At 50.9% G+C, this 16,442-nt stretch overlaps 1 protein-coding gene across 5 annotated transcripts; it reads left to right on the top strand.

The window, feature by feature from the left end:
• Positions 1-504: 504 nt before the first annotated feature.
• Positions 505-15,515, top strand: CAPG (capping actin protein, gelsolin like). Of its 5 annotated transcripts, none has more exons than XM_042932864.1 (10): positions 505-560; positions 9,719-9,754; positions 9,933-10,105; positions 10,201-10,355; positions 10,561-10,728; positions 11,921-12,070; positions 12,387-12,479; positions 12,927-13,059; positions 14,694-14,782; positions 15,337-15,515. In XM_042932864.1, exons 2-10 carry the CDS (start codon positions 9,732-9,734, stop codon positions 15,400-15,402), a joined length of 1,050 nt encoding a protein of 349 aa, XP_042788798.1. In that variant the 5' UTR covers positions 505-560; positions 9,719-9,731; the 3' UTR covers positions 15,403-15,515. The 5 variants fall into 5 exon arrangements, with proteins under 5 accessions (XP_042788798.1, XP_042788797.1, XP_042788796.1 ...); XM_042932863.1 differs by lacking the exon at positions 505-560 and adding an exon at positions 739-794; XM_042932862.1 differs by lacking the exon at positions 505-560 and adding an exon at positions 750-808.
• Positions 15,516-16,442: the final 927 nt, after the last annotated feature.

Here is a 16,442-nt window from a genome sequence, read left to right as displayed (position 1 = left end):
CAGGGCCTCGGTATCCTCCTTTAGAAAGTGTGCGAGCAAGCTGGACAAGACTAGCTCTAGGGTCCTATGATGTGATGTAGGCAAGATGCCCCTGGGTTGAGCCAGAACCACCCTTCTTTTTATGTTTTTCATTTTTTAAAGTAGGCTCTATGCTCAATGTGGGGCTCGAACTCACAATCCCAAGATCATGAGTCACATGCTGTACCGAGTGAGCCAACCAGGCGCCCCGAACCACCCTTCATTTTATGGCTGACCCTCAGAGCGCCCAGTGCCCAGACTGTGTCAGTAAACATCTGGTGAACAAGAAGAACGACCCAAGGTAGACTCGAGAGGTATTTGGCCTGCAGGACACAGCAAAGAATGTTTCCTAGACCCCAGACACTCCCTCATTAGTGAGCTTAAAAAAAAAAAACCAACCAAATCAAATGGATGCTTTCTGGGCAAGGAGAAAGACAAGTCTGGGGGAGGAGGAAAAAGTCCTGCAGAGGCAGTGACCCCACCCAGGAAATGTGACTAACCTACAGAGGCCGGGGGCAGGCAGACACGAATGCCGGAGGCTGGTGAGTGTGGTAGTTTTCCCGGGGCTCTCCGTGCAGAGAGGCCAGCCCCTCAGCACTGTCCCCCGCGAGGGAGGGGACAAGGGTCTGCAGGGTGGGGGCAGAAGGGGGGGGGCGGGGAGCATGTGGGCGGGGCAGCCAGGGAGGGGACCTCGTGAAGTGAGAAGCTGGGTGAGGCGGGGCGGGAGGCAGAAGAGCATGAAAAGCAGAAGAGGGAGGAAGGAGAGCTGCGGAAAGGTGAAAGTGGCAAGGTGGCTGGAGGGAGAGTGGGCCCCTGGGACTTGCTAGCTGGGACCCTCTTAGAGGGGTGAGGGCTGGCCGCCAGGGTCTGGAAACAGAGACTCGCATTTCTGGAAGCCGCTTTGTCCAGGACTTCTGGTCCCCCAGCCCGCTTTCCTGGCAGCTTTGTGCCAGGCTCCAGGTACATGTATTGTCTGTCTGGAGCCCCACGGCTGCCCCGGAGGAAGGCGGGTTGGGCTCGGGATACAGACAAACAACTCCAGGGTCAGGCGTGTCCGGGCTGGTGGGAGAGGTGGTGCCCGACCTCCTGCCAGATTTGAGGATGCCTGTCCCTAAGACAGGGCTGGCCCGACCGTAGACTGGTGGACTGCAGTGGTGGGGGGAGGGGGAGAGCAGGACTTCCTTCCCAGCAGGAATTCAAACTGTAGCACAGCGCACTGTTTTGCAAATTCAGCAAGACTTTTGCTGGGGTCTGGTCCTTGGCCTGGGGTAGGGGAAGGGGAGAAGAAGGGAGGGGAAGGTGGAGGAGGGATCCCACTTGGTGTCAGGGGAAAGAGCACTGGCCAAGGAGTCCCCAGGCGAGGCCTCTGGACCCAGCTCCTTTCCTGAATGCTCCATCCCAGGCTGGAAAGACTTGTTGCCGTTTCTAGAGTTGACACTCACCCTTCTACCTTCTCTTGGGGAGAGGGGTAGGGGCTGTTTCATTTTATAACTAGGGGCAAATGGACTGTGAGGTGAAGGGACTTGTAGCGATCAACAGAGTCAGCGTCTGAGGAGGGCAGAGAGATCACCGGGGGACTGCTGTCGCTCTGACAGTTGTCAAGCATTGCCTTAAAAGTACGCATCATGGTGACACCTCGCCCCCGCAGGTCCCCCAGGGTGTCCTCAAAGGCAAGTCCTTTCCTAAGTCCGGGTTGTGGATGCTCCGTGTGCATCCTGCCCAACCCCTGGCCCCTTGACCGTCTCACTGGATTCCCTAGCCTCTGCTTTCTGCCTCCGGGGCTGCAGCCTGTCCCAGCCTGTGAAATCTCTCTCTCTCTCTCTCTCTCTCTCTTTCTCTCTCTCTGGCTCCAGCTGCTCTAGTGAGCCCCCACAGGTCCTGTGCCTCTGATGCACCCTCTGAGCGCCTGCAGGGTGCCAGGCACAGGGTGGGGCTTGCAGCAGTGGGAAAGTTTTCCCTTCTTCCCGTCTAAGGAGTTTGGCCAGTCTATTGAATTGATATAAGACAGATTAATAGGAGAAAACCAAAAGTTTAATAATGTATATACCTCTTGAATACTTGGGAGAGACCCAGGAAAACTCCCTGAAATGAAGCCATCACCTTAAATAACCATCTCTGCTAAAGACAAGAGATGCTGGGGGTCTGTTACGGGAGGTTACCGGGAAGGGCGTGGTAAACAAGGGCAAGATTGTTATGCAGGTTTACACGGCTGCTTTCTCCTTTGATAAGTGAGAAGCTGGGTGGGGCTGGCAGGGAGGCACTGGAGCCTGAAAAGCAGAAGTGGGAGGAAGGAGAGCTGCGGAAAGGTGAAAGTGGCGAGGTGGGTGAGGGAAAGTCGGCCCCTGGGACTTGTTGGCTGGGACCCTCGTAGGCCAGTGAGGGCTGGCCACCAGGGTCTCCCTTCCTGATCTAGTGGGGAGATACCCTCACCTATGGAGATTTCCTTATAAATGTAAACATCTCCTACATAGGGCAACTTCTACTTGGTTTTCAGAACTTCACCTTTATCTGCAGCTTCTTAAAAATAGTCATTTTAAAAGAAAAAGAAAGAAAGAAAACTAGCCAGTTTAAAATATAATCATCGGGCCAAAGAGGCTTATTTTGGGGCGGTATATTTTACTCCCCTTCAGGTTCCAGCTAGAGAGGCAAAATACAGTCTCTGCTCAAAAGGCCTTTACAGTCTAGTGGGGGAGGCTGGCAGATCCATAACTTAGTGCACTATGGCAAAATGGGAGGAAGCAAAGGTTTTAACCTAAAAGGTATATATGGAGGAGGCTGCCTTGTGAGGTGGTGAGTTCCCCATCACCAGAAGTGTTCAAGAGGAGGATGGTGAGGGATGCCATAGAAGGGATTCTTGCACTGTGTGTGTATGGGCATGTGTTGGGAGGCAGATGCAGAGCATTTAGGCTCCTTCTGATGCTGACATCTGTGATTCTGTGACATTCTCCACCTAGAGAAAGTTTGTCTGTGGCCCCGCTGGGTGTGACGGCTCCCTCCTTGCCTGCCCCCTCCAGTTAGACCATGAGACATGGATGGTTCTTCCTCATTTCTGTGCCCCTACCATTCTCACCACCCTCATTGTGCCCAGTGCCATGTTCCCAGGGTAGACTTTGTGTGGAATTGAATAGACCCTGTTGTGGGCCACAGGAGGAATGCAGGAGGGTCAGGCAAGTCTGCTGCTCTGGCTGAGGCGTGAAGCTATAAGACACCTGCAAACAGAGACTGAAGTACACGCTTCTGAGTGAGGGGGCTGCTGGGAGAAGTCCCAGAAGGCTGAGGCTACCGAATGTCCTGGAAGGCTCCTTGGACAGCTGGGGTTTGGTACGGGCCTGGAGGGTGGTGTGGCGTTGATGGACGAGGGGTGGATGTGCTACTGAGAAAGCTCAAGGAGCTGTGGCCTTGGGCAGAGCGGCTGGAAGGGAGAGGAGTGAGAAGGCCTCGTGTCAGGGGGCCCCTTACCTGGGAGAGCCGGGAGCCGGGGGGGGGGGGGGGGGGGGGGGGGGGGCAGGGATCCGATGGGACAGCAGGAGTTTCAGCCCTGAGTGAGTCACCTGGGACTTCTCAAACACGATGTCCAGGCTGCATCCCAGAGAGTCTGATTTTAACTTGTCTGGTGTGTGGCCTGGACATTGGGATTTTTTTGAGCTTGATGATTCTAACATACGGGCAGGGGTGAGATGCCTTTCTGGACAGTTAACTGGCAGCACAGAATCACCTGGAACATATGTTCAAAATGCAGATGCACAGGCCCCTCTCCAGACCTGTGGAATCAAAATCTCCAGGCCTGGAACTGGAGCATCTGTGTTTTTATAGGATCCCAGGGTAACTTGAACAGGCTGCCAGGGTGATGAAGAAGCAGGCGGCCAAGCCCCTTTCGTCAAAACCCTGCAGTGGCTCTGGGAGGCCTGTAGTCCCGCCCATGGGCTACCTGCTTTTGAGTTATGGCCCGAGCTCTCAGATCGGTAGCACAGAAGGAAAAATAGTAAAGCTAACAGTTGACCCTCTTGTCTTGTCTGTCACACCATCTCTGTTCCCCAGCTCTCTCCACTGGCTGGGGCGTGGTGCGTGGGGGGTAGGGCAGCCGCTTCCCTGCTTGGGACCTGAGTCACAGGCTGAGCAGCCTGCTGTAGGGGATGTGGGCATGGCATGTGACCTGTGAATGGAGAAACATTAAGGGTTCCTTCCCCAAACTACCTACCCCCTCACTGCCTTCTGCTTTGGGAAAGTGCGGTTCTGAAAAAACGCCTCCAGCAATGTTGTTAGTTAGGAATGGAAAAGAAGTCATGATTCACCTGGCATCTTACATCCATTACCACTGCTCCTGTTTCTGTTCTGTTTTCCACTCAGACTCAACCCCCTCTAAAGAGGGCTCTTGGCCCCTCCCGCTTCCTTGGCCCTAAGAATCTCCCTATGGTGCCAGTTTGCCTCCTCCTTGAAATCCCCCAGGCCCTTACCCTGTGTCACAGAGGCTCACCTTACAAAAGTGCTGTTCACGTGCACAGTGTGAATTGTGTTGCAGTAGTTGGTAGTGTGGGCTGTGCATTTTAATTATTTTTTTAATGTTTTACTTATTTTTGACAGAGAGAGAGAGACAGAGCATGAGCGGGGGAGGGTCAGAGAGAGAGGGAGACACAGAATCCGAAGCAGGCTCCAGGCTCTGAGCCGTCAGCACAGAGCCTGATGCGGGGCTCGAACTCACAGACCGCGAGATCATGACCTGAGCCGAAGTCGGACGCTCAACCGACTGAGCCACCCAGGCGCCCCGTGGGCTGTGCATTTTAAGCCAAAAAAAAGAAAAAAGAAAAAGAAGAAAAAGAAACTCTCTAGTAATGGGAATATAGGAAAGAGACAGTGAGTGGAGCTGAAGTTACTGCATTTGCCGAATTAAAAAAATATATTTTGTGTTTGCCTTTACCATTCTTTTTTTTTCCTGGGTAAGCTGTCCAAAAAAGGTTGCTCTCATTGAACCTATAGAAGAAACATGATGTTTAGGGGTTGGGGAAGAAAAATTTCCTCTGCCCCTCAAGGTCCTTCTAGCTGGACTTAGAATCATATGGACATGAGACATATTAACAGGAGAAAATCAAATTTAATAGTGTACATATGGGGGAATCCACACAGACATGGAAATTCCAAACACAGGGGAGCAACACGACTGAGGAACTAAGGAGAGGGGTAGAGTTTAAGGATACAAAGGGGAGAAAGACCATTAGCAGGAAGGTGAAGGGAGATGCTTGGAAAACCAAGGTCACCCTATGATGTAGGTAAGTTTCTTAGGTCAAGAAAAATCTGTTAAAGGCTCTCTTCCTGGTGTAAGCAGGCAGATAAGGGAGAGATAAACCACTTTTCCTGAATTGGTTGTGTTTTGGTTGCTTTTAACTCAAAAATAATGTTCATACCAAAGTGGCCCATCTTGGAATGGCCTGCACTTGGCCCTTGCAGAGAAGCATTTGAGGGGAAGCTGGGCATACAGAAGTGAGAGTTGATGCCTGGGAATGGGTGGGATTCCCCAGGGAGAGTTGAGAATTAGGGAAGGAACTAAGTGTTAGCTCTAGAAAGATTTTGTGTTTCTGTGTTTGTTTTTGGTAGGTGCCTTTTATCAGGTTGAGGAAGTTCCTTTTTATTCCTAGTTTGGTGAAAGTTGTTTTGTTTTGTTTTGTTTTGTTTTTTAAATATGTTTTTGGCCTTTGTACTGCTTCCAACAGCTTTTTTAAAAAATTTTTTAAATGTTTATTTACTTCTGAGAGAGAGAGAGAGAGAGAGAGACAGAGCACGAGTTGAGGAGGGGGAGAGAGAGAGAAGGAGACACAGAATCTGAAGCAGGCTCCAGGCTCTGAGCTGTCAGCACAGAGCCCAACACGGGGCTCAAACTCACAAACTATAAGATCATGACCTGAGCCGAAGTTGGAGGCTTAACTGACTGAGCCACCCAGGTGCCCCGGTTTTGGTTTTTAAGTCAGGAATTGATGTCAAATTTTAGTAAATGCTTTTTCTGAATCTATTGAGATGGTTATATACATGCACACACACGTATATATTGTCAATGCAACATACATATGTATACATACATATGTATATACATATACATACATATATACATGTACATATTGTCGATACAAAATGAACAAACCTTTTAGAATCTCTAAAAGAAAGAAAGAGAGTTTTATTTCAGCTCAAGTTAGGACAGCTGGACAGCTACCCTGGAGACACTCTTCACAGGGAAGAAAGTGCTCCAGAGAATGAACAGTTTTTACAGGATTATATACTTTTCTATATCTTGCAAAAGCTCAAGAGATTAGAGATTAACATATAGGCAGGAACCATGAGGTTTTTTTCAGATAATTATTTTTTTTAAGTTTATTTTGGGAGAGACAGAGACAGTGAGTGGGGGAGGGTCAGAGAGAGAGGGAGACACAGAATCCCGAGTGAGTCAGACGGTTGAGTGACCGACTCAGCCACCCAGATGCCCCCAGATTTCTTTCTAAGTCAGCATGACTATACGTAAACTTTGTTTAAACCAAAAACCTGTAAGTGAAATAAGTCAGAGAAAGACAAATATTGTATGATTTCACTCATATGTGAAATTTAATAAACAAAACAGATGAACATAGGGGAAGGGGAAGAGAGAGAGGGAGAGCAGCAAACCGTAAGAGACTCTTAACTATAGAGAACAAACTCAGGGTTGCTGGAGGGGAGGTGGGGCAGAGGGATGGTATAAATGGGTGATGGGTATTAAGGAGGGTACTTGTGATGAGCATTGGGTGTTCTTTGTAAGTAATGAATCACTAAATTCTACTCCTGAAGTCAATTTTACCATATGGTAACTAACTAGCATTTAAATAGAAATTTGAAATTAAAAAAGAAAAGTAAACAAAAAAACAAAACAAAACCCAAAGGTCTGATTTATGGCTCACCCATACACTGTACACCTGCCTTATAAATGAGTAGCCTAAAGGAAACCCTCTTGGGGCACCTGGGTGGCTCAGTTGTTTAGGCGTCTGACTTTAGCTCAGGTCATGATCTTGTGGTCTGTGGGTTTGAGCCCTGTGTCCGGCTCTGTGCTGACAGCTCAGAGCCTGGAGCCTGCTTCAGATTCTGTGTCTCCCTCTCTCTCTGCCCCTCTCCTGCTGACACTCTGTCTCTATCTCTCTCTCTCTCAAAAATAAACATTAAAAAATAAAAAAAATAAATAAAGGGAGACATCTTGCCCTTATGATATCAATCAATTCTCCTACTTCCTGCATTCCTTAACATTAAAACTCATGGTTCTGGGGCTCACCGGGTGGCTGAGTCAGTTAAGTAAGTATCTGACTTGTTTTTGGCTCAGGTCATGATTTCATGGTTTCATGGGTTCGAGCCCTGTGGCTGGCTCTGTGCTGAGTGTAGAGCCTGCTTGGGATTCTCTCTCTCCCTCTCTCTGACCCTCCCCTGCTTGCCTTCTTTCTCTCTTTCAAAATAAACAAATAGACATAAAAAAAAGAGAGAAATCGAAAATGGCTTCCTTTGTATATCAGGTTTTTAGAGGTTTTTTTTCATATATATATATAATTAATAAGGTGAATTATATTGATTTTCAGATTTTTAAAAATCGTATTTAATTTTATTATTTTTTATTTTTTAAACTTTTAAACAAAACTTTTTTTAAGTTTATGTATTTATTTTGAGAGAGAGAGAGAATGTGGGGAAAGGGTAGTAAGAGAGGAAGGGAGAGAATCCCAAGCAGGCTCAGCACCAGTGCAGAGCCTGACGGGGATGATGGGGGTGGGGGTGGGGGGGGGGGCGGGTGCAGCTCGCACTCTTGAACCAGGAGATCATGACCCCAGCCAAGGTTGGATGCTTAACTGACTGAGCCACTCAGGCACCGTTTATTTTCAGATGTTAAGCCAACTTTGCATTCTGGGGATAAACCCCATTTAATCATGGTGACTTATACTTTTTATATATTATCGATTTGCATATGCTAAAAATTTTTTTGTAAATTTTTTTAATGTTTATTTTTCAGAGAGAGAGAGAGAGAAAGAGAGAGAGTGGGGGAGGGGCAGAGAGAGAGGGAGACACAGACTCTGAAGCAGCCTCGAAGCTCTGAGCTGTTAGCACAGAGCCTGATGTGGGGCCCAAACTCACAAACCTTGAGATCATGACCTGGGCCGAAGTTGTCTGCTAAGCAGACTGAGCCACCCAGGTGCCCCCATATGCTAAAATTTTGTTAATATATTTAAAAAAAAATTTTTTTTAACTTTTATTCAGTATTGAGAGACAGAGCGTGAGTGGGGGAGGGGCAGAGAGAGCAGGAGAAAGAATCCCAAGCAGGATCCAGGCTCTGAGCTGTCAGCACAGAGCCCAACGTGGGGCTTGAACTCACAAATGGTGAGATCATGACCTGAGCTGAAGTTGGCTGCTCAACCGACTGAGCCACCCAGGTGCCCCGTATTTTGTTAGTATTTTTTATGTCTATGTTCATGAAGGACATTGGTCTAGCCTTTTCTTTTATAACATATTTATCTGGTTTGTTATATCAGGTTAATGTTGGTGGCATAGGATGAACTGGGAAGTATCTCTCCTATTTTCTGCAAAAGTTTGTGTAGAATTGGTATTACGTCTTCCTTAAATTGTTGGTAGAATGTACCAGGACTGGAATTGGGGGGTGTGGGGACAGGTGGCTTGAGTACAAATGCAACTTCTTTAATATATATTAGAACTATTCAGGTCATCTATTTTTTCATGAGTGAACTTTCATAATTTGTATCCTTTAAGGAATTTGCCCATTTCATGTATGTTGTTGAATATATTGGCATAAGTTTTTGTAATATTCTCTTTATCCTTTTAAATTTGTAGAATCTGCAGTGGGTTACCTCTCTTATTTACGAATTGTAAATTTGTGTCATCTTCCTAATTTGTCTAAAGGTTGATCAATATTATTGATTTTTTTCCCAAAAACCAGCTTCATTGACTTTCTCTCTTTTTTATTTCTATTAATTTCTGCTCTTACTTTTATTATTTACTGTCTTCTGATTATTTCGTGTTTAATTTGCTTTTCCTTCTTTGGTGTTTCTATGGTGTTTCTATAACTTAAGTTATTGATTTTAGACTTTTCTAATATAAGCAGTAATTGCTTAGAGAGCCGTATGTCGCCTCATGCAACACCCAGAGTTAGGGGCTGGAAGCAGAAGAGAGGCATGGCTGAGAGGTCACAGCAAGGGGAAGACACTGGCCAGTTGGCCCAGGAGTCAGAGACCTAGTTTTTTGTTTTCGTTTTTTAAAGACAGAGAGAAAGAGAGTGTGAGTGCGTGAGCAGGGGAGCAGGGCAGAGGAAGAGAGAGAGAGAGAGAGAGAGAGACAGAATCCCAAGCAGGCTCCACGCTCCATGCAGAGCTCGACTCAGGGCTCGATCCCATGACCTTGGGATCTTGACCTGAGCTGAAATCAAGAGTCAGATGCTCAACTGACTGAGCCACCCGGATGCCCCAGAGACCTAGTTTTCATTAGCCATTCATAAGCTTTGTGACTTTGAACTTCAGACTTTCTAAGCCTCAGTTTCTTTGCCTGCATAATGGAGCCAGGGTAATCTCCTCTTGTGCTATTGGAGATGAAGTAGTTAATGTATATGATTGTATGTGACACCTGGAATGCCCCCCCAGACCAATGTGAAGGGTGGTTGTCATAACATTTGTAATCATAATGGCTTCTTCTGTCTTTTCAGAACCGGAAACAGCATGTATACGCACCTCCCCCAGAGGTAGGCTGTGCCCCCTCCCCTCTCATCGCTCCCCTGCTTCGCCCCCAAGGGCTCCTCACAGCTCCCCTCACCCCCACACCACAGCCCCTTGGCCCACCCAGGTCTGCCCAGCTCTCTCTGCTTGGGTCCACTCCTCATGGGCCCTGGCCAGCACTGCCAACCCTCTTCCCTCCTGCAGCGGCTCTCCGTTCCCAGCCTCGGTGCAGGATCCTGGCCTGCACGTATGGCGGGTGGAGAAGCTGAAGCCAGTGCCGGTGGCACGTGAGAATCAGGGCATCTTCTTCTCGGGGGACTCCTACCTAGTGCTGCACAACGGCCCGGAGGAGCTCTCCCACCTGCACCTGTGGATAGGTAAGGGAGCTGGGGGACGAGTTGGGGGTGTGGCCTGGCCCGGAGTCGGGCATGGGTCTCATGGGCCTGGCTCTGCCACTTCCCACCCACCCCAGGCCAGCAGTCATCCCGGGATGAGCAGGGGGCCTGTGCCGTGTTAGCAGTGCATCTCAACACCCTGCTCGGGGAGCGACCCGTGCAGCACCGAGAGGTGCAGGGCAATGAGTCCGACCTCTTCATGAGCTACTTCCCGCGTGGCCTCAAGTACCAGGTCAGAGCCCGCCTCCCAGCACCCTTACCCTGTGGCTCCTCTCAGAGCCCCTCCTCCTTCCAGCCGGTTCTCACCCTGCAAAAAAGCCCAGGTGCCCTCCGGCCTGGGTCCTCCCCCACCTATCTGCCCATCTCCTGCCGGGAGTGGGTGCAGCGGGCTGCGGGCCTCCTGTCAGTGCTCTCAGGTCGTCCCATCTGGGCTGCAGGAAGGTGGAGTGGAGTCAGCGTTTCACAAGACCTCTCCGGGGGCCACTCCAGCTGCCATCAAGAAACTGTACCAGGTGAAGGGGAAGAAGAACATCCGTGCCACCGAGCGGCCGCTGAGCTGGGACAGCTTCAACACCGGGGACTGCTTCATCCTGGACTTGGGCCAGGTGGGCAGGCGGGGTGGGGCTGAGCACTGTATCGGCATAAGGGGGCAGGGACCAGGAGGCCGGGGAGAAGGGGAGCAGCAGCTCCGGCCATTAGCAAACATCTTATATTCCAAAGGACAGAAACTTCCCTCTGCCATCCAGCCATGGTGTCTAACACTGGAAGCTACTCTCTTCTTCTCGTGGAGCCTTTGTAGTTCTGAGTTAGCTGCCAGCCACACCATTCGTTAATGTTGTTCACTCAGCGAGTCTGTGATGCCCACCCTGAGCCAGCGTGGGGACTACAAATTGTCTGCCCTTGGGAGGCTGCCGAGACAGGCTTGTCACTTGTATTGTACGGTAGGATGTGATGAGGGCTCTAAGAGAGGCAGGGGCATGTGCTGAGGGAGTTTGGGGCAGGGAGACGTCCCTCTAGCTTGAGCTGAAGCCCTTGTCCCAGGAAGGTGCCATTTGACTAGACCTTTACGGACGGGGAAATACCTTTTGAGGTGAAAGGACAGGTGAGCTGAGGCTGAGGCATTGAGGTGGGGGAAGGTGCAGGCATGCTGACAGCAGGGAAGGGTCTAGCTTGACTGGAACCCTGAGTGGGGACAGGCGCAATGGGAGCAAAAATTGTTAAGTTGCCTGAGACATAGGTCAGGAGACTGTCTGAGGAGTCTGGACCACATCTTGTGCTGAAGGTTTGAGGCAGGAAGCCAACCCAGAAGCGGTTAGGAGTGTCGGCAGCCGTGAGCTAGAGGGAGGGGACCAGCTCAGCAGGGTGCAGGTAGCAGTGTGAGACACTGGGCTCAAAGATGGCATTGACCCATTCACTCATTCATTCATTCGTTCATTCAATACTTATTTTCTGCCTAAATACATGCCAGTCTCTGTTTTAGTCCTGGGCATGCAGCAGTGAACAAAGCAAAGCAAAACAAAACAAAACACCCATGCCCTAATGAAGCTTACTTTCTAGCCAGGGGAGCTAGATTACAAACGAGATAAAGACCTTTAAGTATATGCGGATAAGCAATGTGGAGAAACATAAATCAGGAAGGAATGGGGGCTGGGCGGAGAATTACTCTTGCCAAGAGTGTCGCTTCAGGGGGCAGTTCATCAGGAACCACTCCCCACCCCCCAGCACCACTCCCCCCCCCCCCCCCCATCCAGTCAACAGGATGGATGCAAGCAGCTGAGCCTCTGTATTTCCCTCCAGAACATCTTCGCCTGGTGTGGTGGAAAATCCAACATCCTGGAGCGCAATAAGGCACGAGACCTTGCCCTGGCCATCAGGGACAGTGAACGACAGGGCAAGGCCCAGGTGGAGATTGTCACTGATGGGGAAGAGCCTGCTGAGATGATCCAGGTCGGGGGACATTAGAGTGGGCAGCCGGGAGAAGCAGTGAGGAGGGTGGTCAGTAGAGGATGGCAGGGGTAGGGGTGGGCGGTCTGGGGTACTGCTTAGGGCTGTGGCTAGCTCACTGGGTGCCCTCGTGTGACTCAGAGTAATGTATCCCTCTGGGCGGATGGACCAGTGGCCTCACTCACCTCTGCCGGGTGTCCTTGTGCAGGAGGCAGTTAGTCCCCTGCCAGAGGTGGTGGCCTTGGGCATGATGGGTTGGGAAGGTTTGGGGCAGGTGCCCAGGAATCCCTGGAAACCTGGCCTGCCCTGGCCCCTGTAGGTCCTGGGTCCCAAGCCTGCTCTGAAGGAGGGGAACCCTGAGGAAGACCTGACAGCTGACCGGACAAACGCCCAGGCCGCGGCTCTGTATAAGGTGGGCACTGTGGGCCTGCGCTGTGCCCAGGCAGGGGCTGCTGCAGGGAGAAGAGAAAGCCCCGGGAAGGTTGAGCCTGGCAGCACGGTGGTTTATTCAGGGCTTGGTGTGAGGTGAGGATGGGAAATGGACAGATGTCTGGCCCTCCGGAGGAGATAAAAGCCACTTCACTTGTGGCCCATTGTTGGAGAAGGAGGTGTGAAGCCAAAGCTGAGCTTTACTTTTTCGGATTCTTTGCATTCATTTGTAATTTGGAATCCACCTAAGTGGAGGCGGGGCCTCGGTGCTACAGTGATTGAGGCTGATGTGAGGGGTGGGGTGCCTACGATTTGCCCATCAGTGCTATCTGCCCCGAGTCCTCAGGCTGGGGCCGTGGTGCAGGGGTGGAGCTTAAGGCTGTGTGTTGGGAGCAGGGGGTGGGATCTGGCACTGCCCATCCTCCCCCAGGTCTCCGACGCCACTGGACAGATGAACCTGACCAAGGTGGCCGACTCCAGTCCCTTTGCCCTCGATCTGCTGCTGTCTGATGACTGCTTCGTGCTGGACAATGGGCTCTGTGGCAAGATCTACATTTGGAAGGGTACGTGTGGCTTCTCCATGCTAGCCCAACACCGCTGCAGCTGCTCTGAGCTGGGCACGCTTCCCGTTGGAGGGCTCGGCCTGCCTGACTGCTTTCAAAACCAGCCCAGGGAGGCCCTGAGGGCTTTCTCTGTGCTGTTCTCGGCCCCCCTAAATTCCAGGCAATGGTTCTGAAACTCAAGCATGCTTTAGAATCACTGGAGGGCCTCTTAAAACAGATGGCTACCCGCCTCCACCCCGAGTTTGGATATCTAACCGGTTCCCAGGCCTTGCTGCTGGTCCAGGAGCACATTTTGAGGACCACTGTTCTAGAACACTCCTAGGCCCTTGAGGGCTGCTGGGATCCCAATCTTGCCATTCTGCCCATGGGGTGCGACAGAGAGATTTTAGGTAAATTAAATCCCACTTTATGCACTGGGAAATGAACTAGTAGAACTTGTTTTTCCAGGAGATTGTATTGGCTGGGGATAGAAACACTGTTGTGTGTAAACTTGTCCACTTGGTTTAACTCTGAAAATGTTGAAACAAAACTCGGAGCCTCTGAGTGACCCTGGGGGCCTCTTTACTTCTCCATGCTTGCCTTTTCTTGAGCGTGTCTTACCTCCCTGACCAGATTATACGTTTCCCGAAAGCAGGAACCGTATCATCTCTAGTGTCGTGACTAAATAGCATTTGCTCAATAGATATTTGTGGGGACAACCGAAGCCAAGAGAAACCCCCGGCCCTAGGAAGGAAGATGAGGAAGGATAAGGTGTTCCAAGGATAGCTGCTACTAGCCAGTAATACTCCTGCTTCGGGGAAGGGCCAGAGCGGCCGACAGCATGGCGGCTTTCTACGAGTTGGGCGGGGATGGGTGGAGATTGTGCACTGGGGCTGCCACGGGGTCCCTTTCCCATGGGACCAGTTCCAGGCATGAGAGGTTCCCAGATACCCACGGAAGGGAATTTAACCCCAAGCAAAGAACCGAACCATTCTGGAAAGAGAAACCGGAGAAGAAAACAAACAAATAAGAACGCTGGGAGCCAAGAAGAGAAGTACTTTGCCTTAAGCTGGAGTATAGCTTGCATTAAAGGAACTGCCCACAGGAGGAAATGGATAACTGGATGCTCTTCCTTTTTATAAGGTCTTTGGTGGCCTACCTAATGGCCTACGTACCATTAGGCTGAGGTCGGCTATCTGGCATTGTGGGAGGAAGACTAATAAATCACACCCTTTGTCCTATTTAGTTTTACACAAAAGGCTTGATACTTGTTGATACTTGTCAGCGGTACAGTTGATAGGCTCCAGAGGTGAGGTGTCCTGAGGCGGGGCTCTAGATTTAGGGTCTCATGCCACAGGAACACTAGCTCTCTCTCTGAATATCTGTGGGCCCCCGGTCCGAGCAGAAGGTTTTGATTAGAGGAGGTGGAAAGAGCAGCTTTCATATCACTTGGAGCTGCTGGGTTGAGAAAAGTCTCAAGAGGTTGACCTCACGGCTCCAAAGACCTCCTCAGGGTCTTGCAACCCTCCTGGTCCGTTTAAAAAGTGGCTGGCTGTTCTATGGACCTCCCCTTAAATTTCCTTGAGAAAATGGGATGTGAACTAGAGAGAATCCCTGCTCTTAAAAAACAAAAAATCCCCTTCCTATTGATCCAGGGCGAAAAGCTAACGAGAAGGAGCGGCAGGCAGCTCTCCAGGTGGCAGAGGACTTCATCTCTCGCATGCGCTATGCCCCCAACACTCAGGTGAGGAGGCGCCTTGTGCCCCAACTCCCCCTCCTGGGACTCTTCTCATGGCGTCTTGCCCCAAAGACTGGGGGAAGAGGGCAGGAAATCCTCGAGCACAGTCAGGAGCAGTCTGACCTCCCTACCATCCAGTGGGAAAGCCCCTCTTAATCCTTCAACATTTAAAAGCAAGAGGATGCTGGGCAGGCCCTCCCTGGCAGCCCAGAGAGCGGGTGTGCCTTCGCAGAGCTTGTGTGTCTCCTCTGGGCCATTGTCCCTGGCCCGTACACCCCGTTGCGCCAGCAATAGGACTCCATGAGTCTTTCCGAAGGCTCATCTGTGACTAGTGCGTCTATCAAACTGCACACACGAGTTCTTGAGGCGATGTTCTCTCAGCTCATGTCCCCGTAATCTTCTTTCTCATCTCTTGGCTTACCTGGAGAAGTATTCCTGGCCCGGAGACCAATGTGGACTCAGGGCTGGGGCCCAGCACCCACCTCCGTGGCTTTGTCCTTGCCTGGTGGAGGCCAGGGTGGAACCTTGTGGGCTATCCTTCTCCCCTGTTCTTCCTGCAGGTGGAGATTCTGCCCCAGGGCCGCGAGAGTCCCATCTTCAAGCAATTCTTCAAGGACTGGAAATGAGAGTGGGCATCTCCCTGCCCCTGGCCTCCTACCCGCTTTCTCCTGCTCTGGCTGCCTGGTCAGTGCTGAGGTGCCCGTGAGGACGTTCAATAAAGGAGACAAGTGCCTCCCCAGCTCTCTGCTGTCAGCTAATTCTCACTCCCCACCCGTCCACCAGGGCTTACCCACACACTGGGGCAGAGGAGGACCGACCCAGTGACGATCTCCCTACCCTCTGACTTTGCATGATTGAGGCAGAGGGGCCAGGATTCCCTCTGGGCAGGTAGTGCTGTGAACCCAGTAGAGAAGCGGCACAGCACCAGGCCTCAGGATAGCTTTCAGCCAAGGGTTCAGTTCAGTCACGCATTCCCCACTGGGACAAGGTTGTGGCAACGGGCTTGGGATACATTTCTCTTCAAGCCAGTCTTTCCTCAGCTGCTGTAATTAACCATGGTGAGGCGGCTTCCAAACGACATGCTTGCCGATCAAGAGGCTTGCTTCTCACTGCTGTGCAGAAGTCTGGCCTGTCACCTCATAGGCACATTGTATGATGTTAGGCCAATGAGCATAGGGCCCCTGTAGGGCTGGGGGAGAGCCCCACACTAGTGTGGAGAGTCACGGGTTCTGGTTTACACTCTGCCTCTATTTCATCCTGGGCAAGTTGCTTTTCCTTGTCTAGGAAAAGACAGACCTTAGTTCATTCTCTTGTGCAATGGTGTGATGGCTGGAATATCAAAGAGCCTAGATAGCTAAATAGGAGGAGAACACAGTCACCCAATGTGGCCCCACCCTGGGGGGCAGGATCTAGGGTGGGAAAGAGCACAGATGGGTAAGCCTGGACTCGAGTTAATGAGGCCAGGCAGGGCTGTGACTATCCTGACCTGCCCTCACCCCTGGGCTCCAAGGGTTCTGTGGCTTCTGAGCTCTGACCTGCTGGATTCTTCCATCCCAAACAAATTCTGACCAAGTTCATCTTGTTGATTTCATGCAAAGCAGCACAGAAAAATCACCTCCCCTGCATAGCACCCCCAGCCTGCCCTCGGTGGAGCTGTCAGCCTATA

The sequence above is a fragment of the Panthera leo genome, chromosome A3, assembly GCF_018350215.1.
Source record: "Panthera leo isolate Ple1 chromosome A3, P.leo_Ple1_pat1.1, whole genome shotgun sequence".
Lineage (NCBI taxonomy): Eukaryota > Metazoa > Chordata > Mammalia > Carnivora > Felidae > Panthera > Panthera leo.
The sequence above is the reverse complement of the archived record's forward strand: the minus strand, read 5'-3'. Positions and strand labels throughout refer to the sequence as shown.

What these genes read in the sequence shown, in the direction of transcription:
- CAPG (XM_042932862.1), top strand. Translation starts at nt 756, where the DNA reads ATGAAAAGCAGAAGAGGGAGGAAGGAGAGCTGCGGAAAGGTGAAAGTG. An exon ending in TATACGCACCTCCCCCAGAG is followed by an intron (nt 9,755 to 9,932) that starts GTAGGCTGTGCC and finishes TCCCTCCTGCAG; the next exon opens with CGGCTCTCCGTTCCCAGCCT. An exon ending in TCATCCTGGACTTGGGCCAG is followed by an intron (nt 10,729 to 11,920) that starts GTGGGCAGGCGG and finishes ATTTCCCTCCAG; the next exon opens with AACATCTTCGCCTGGTGTGG.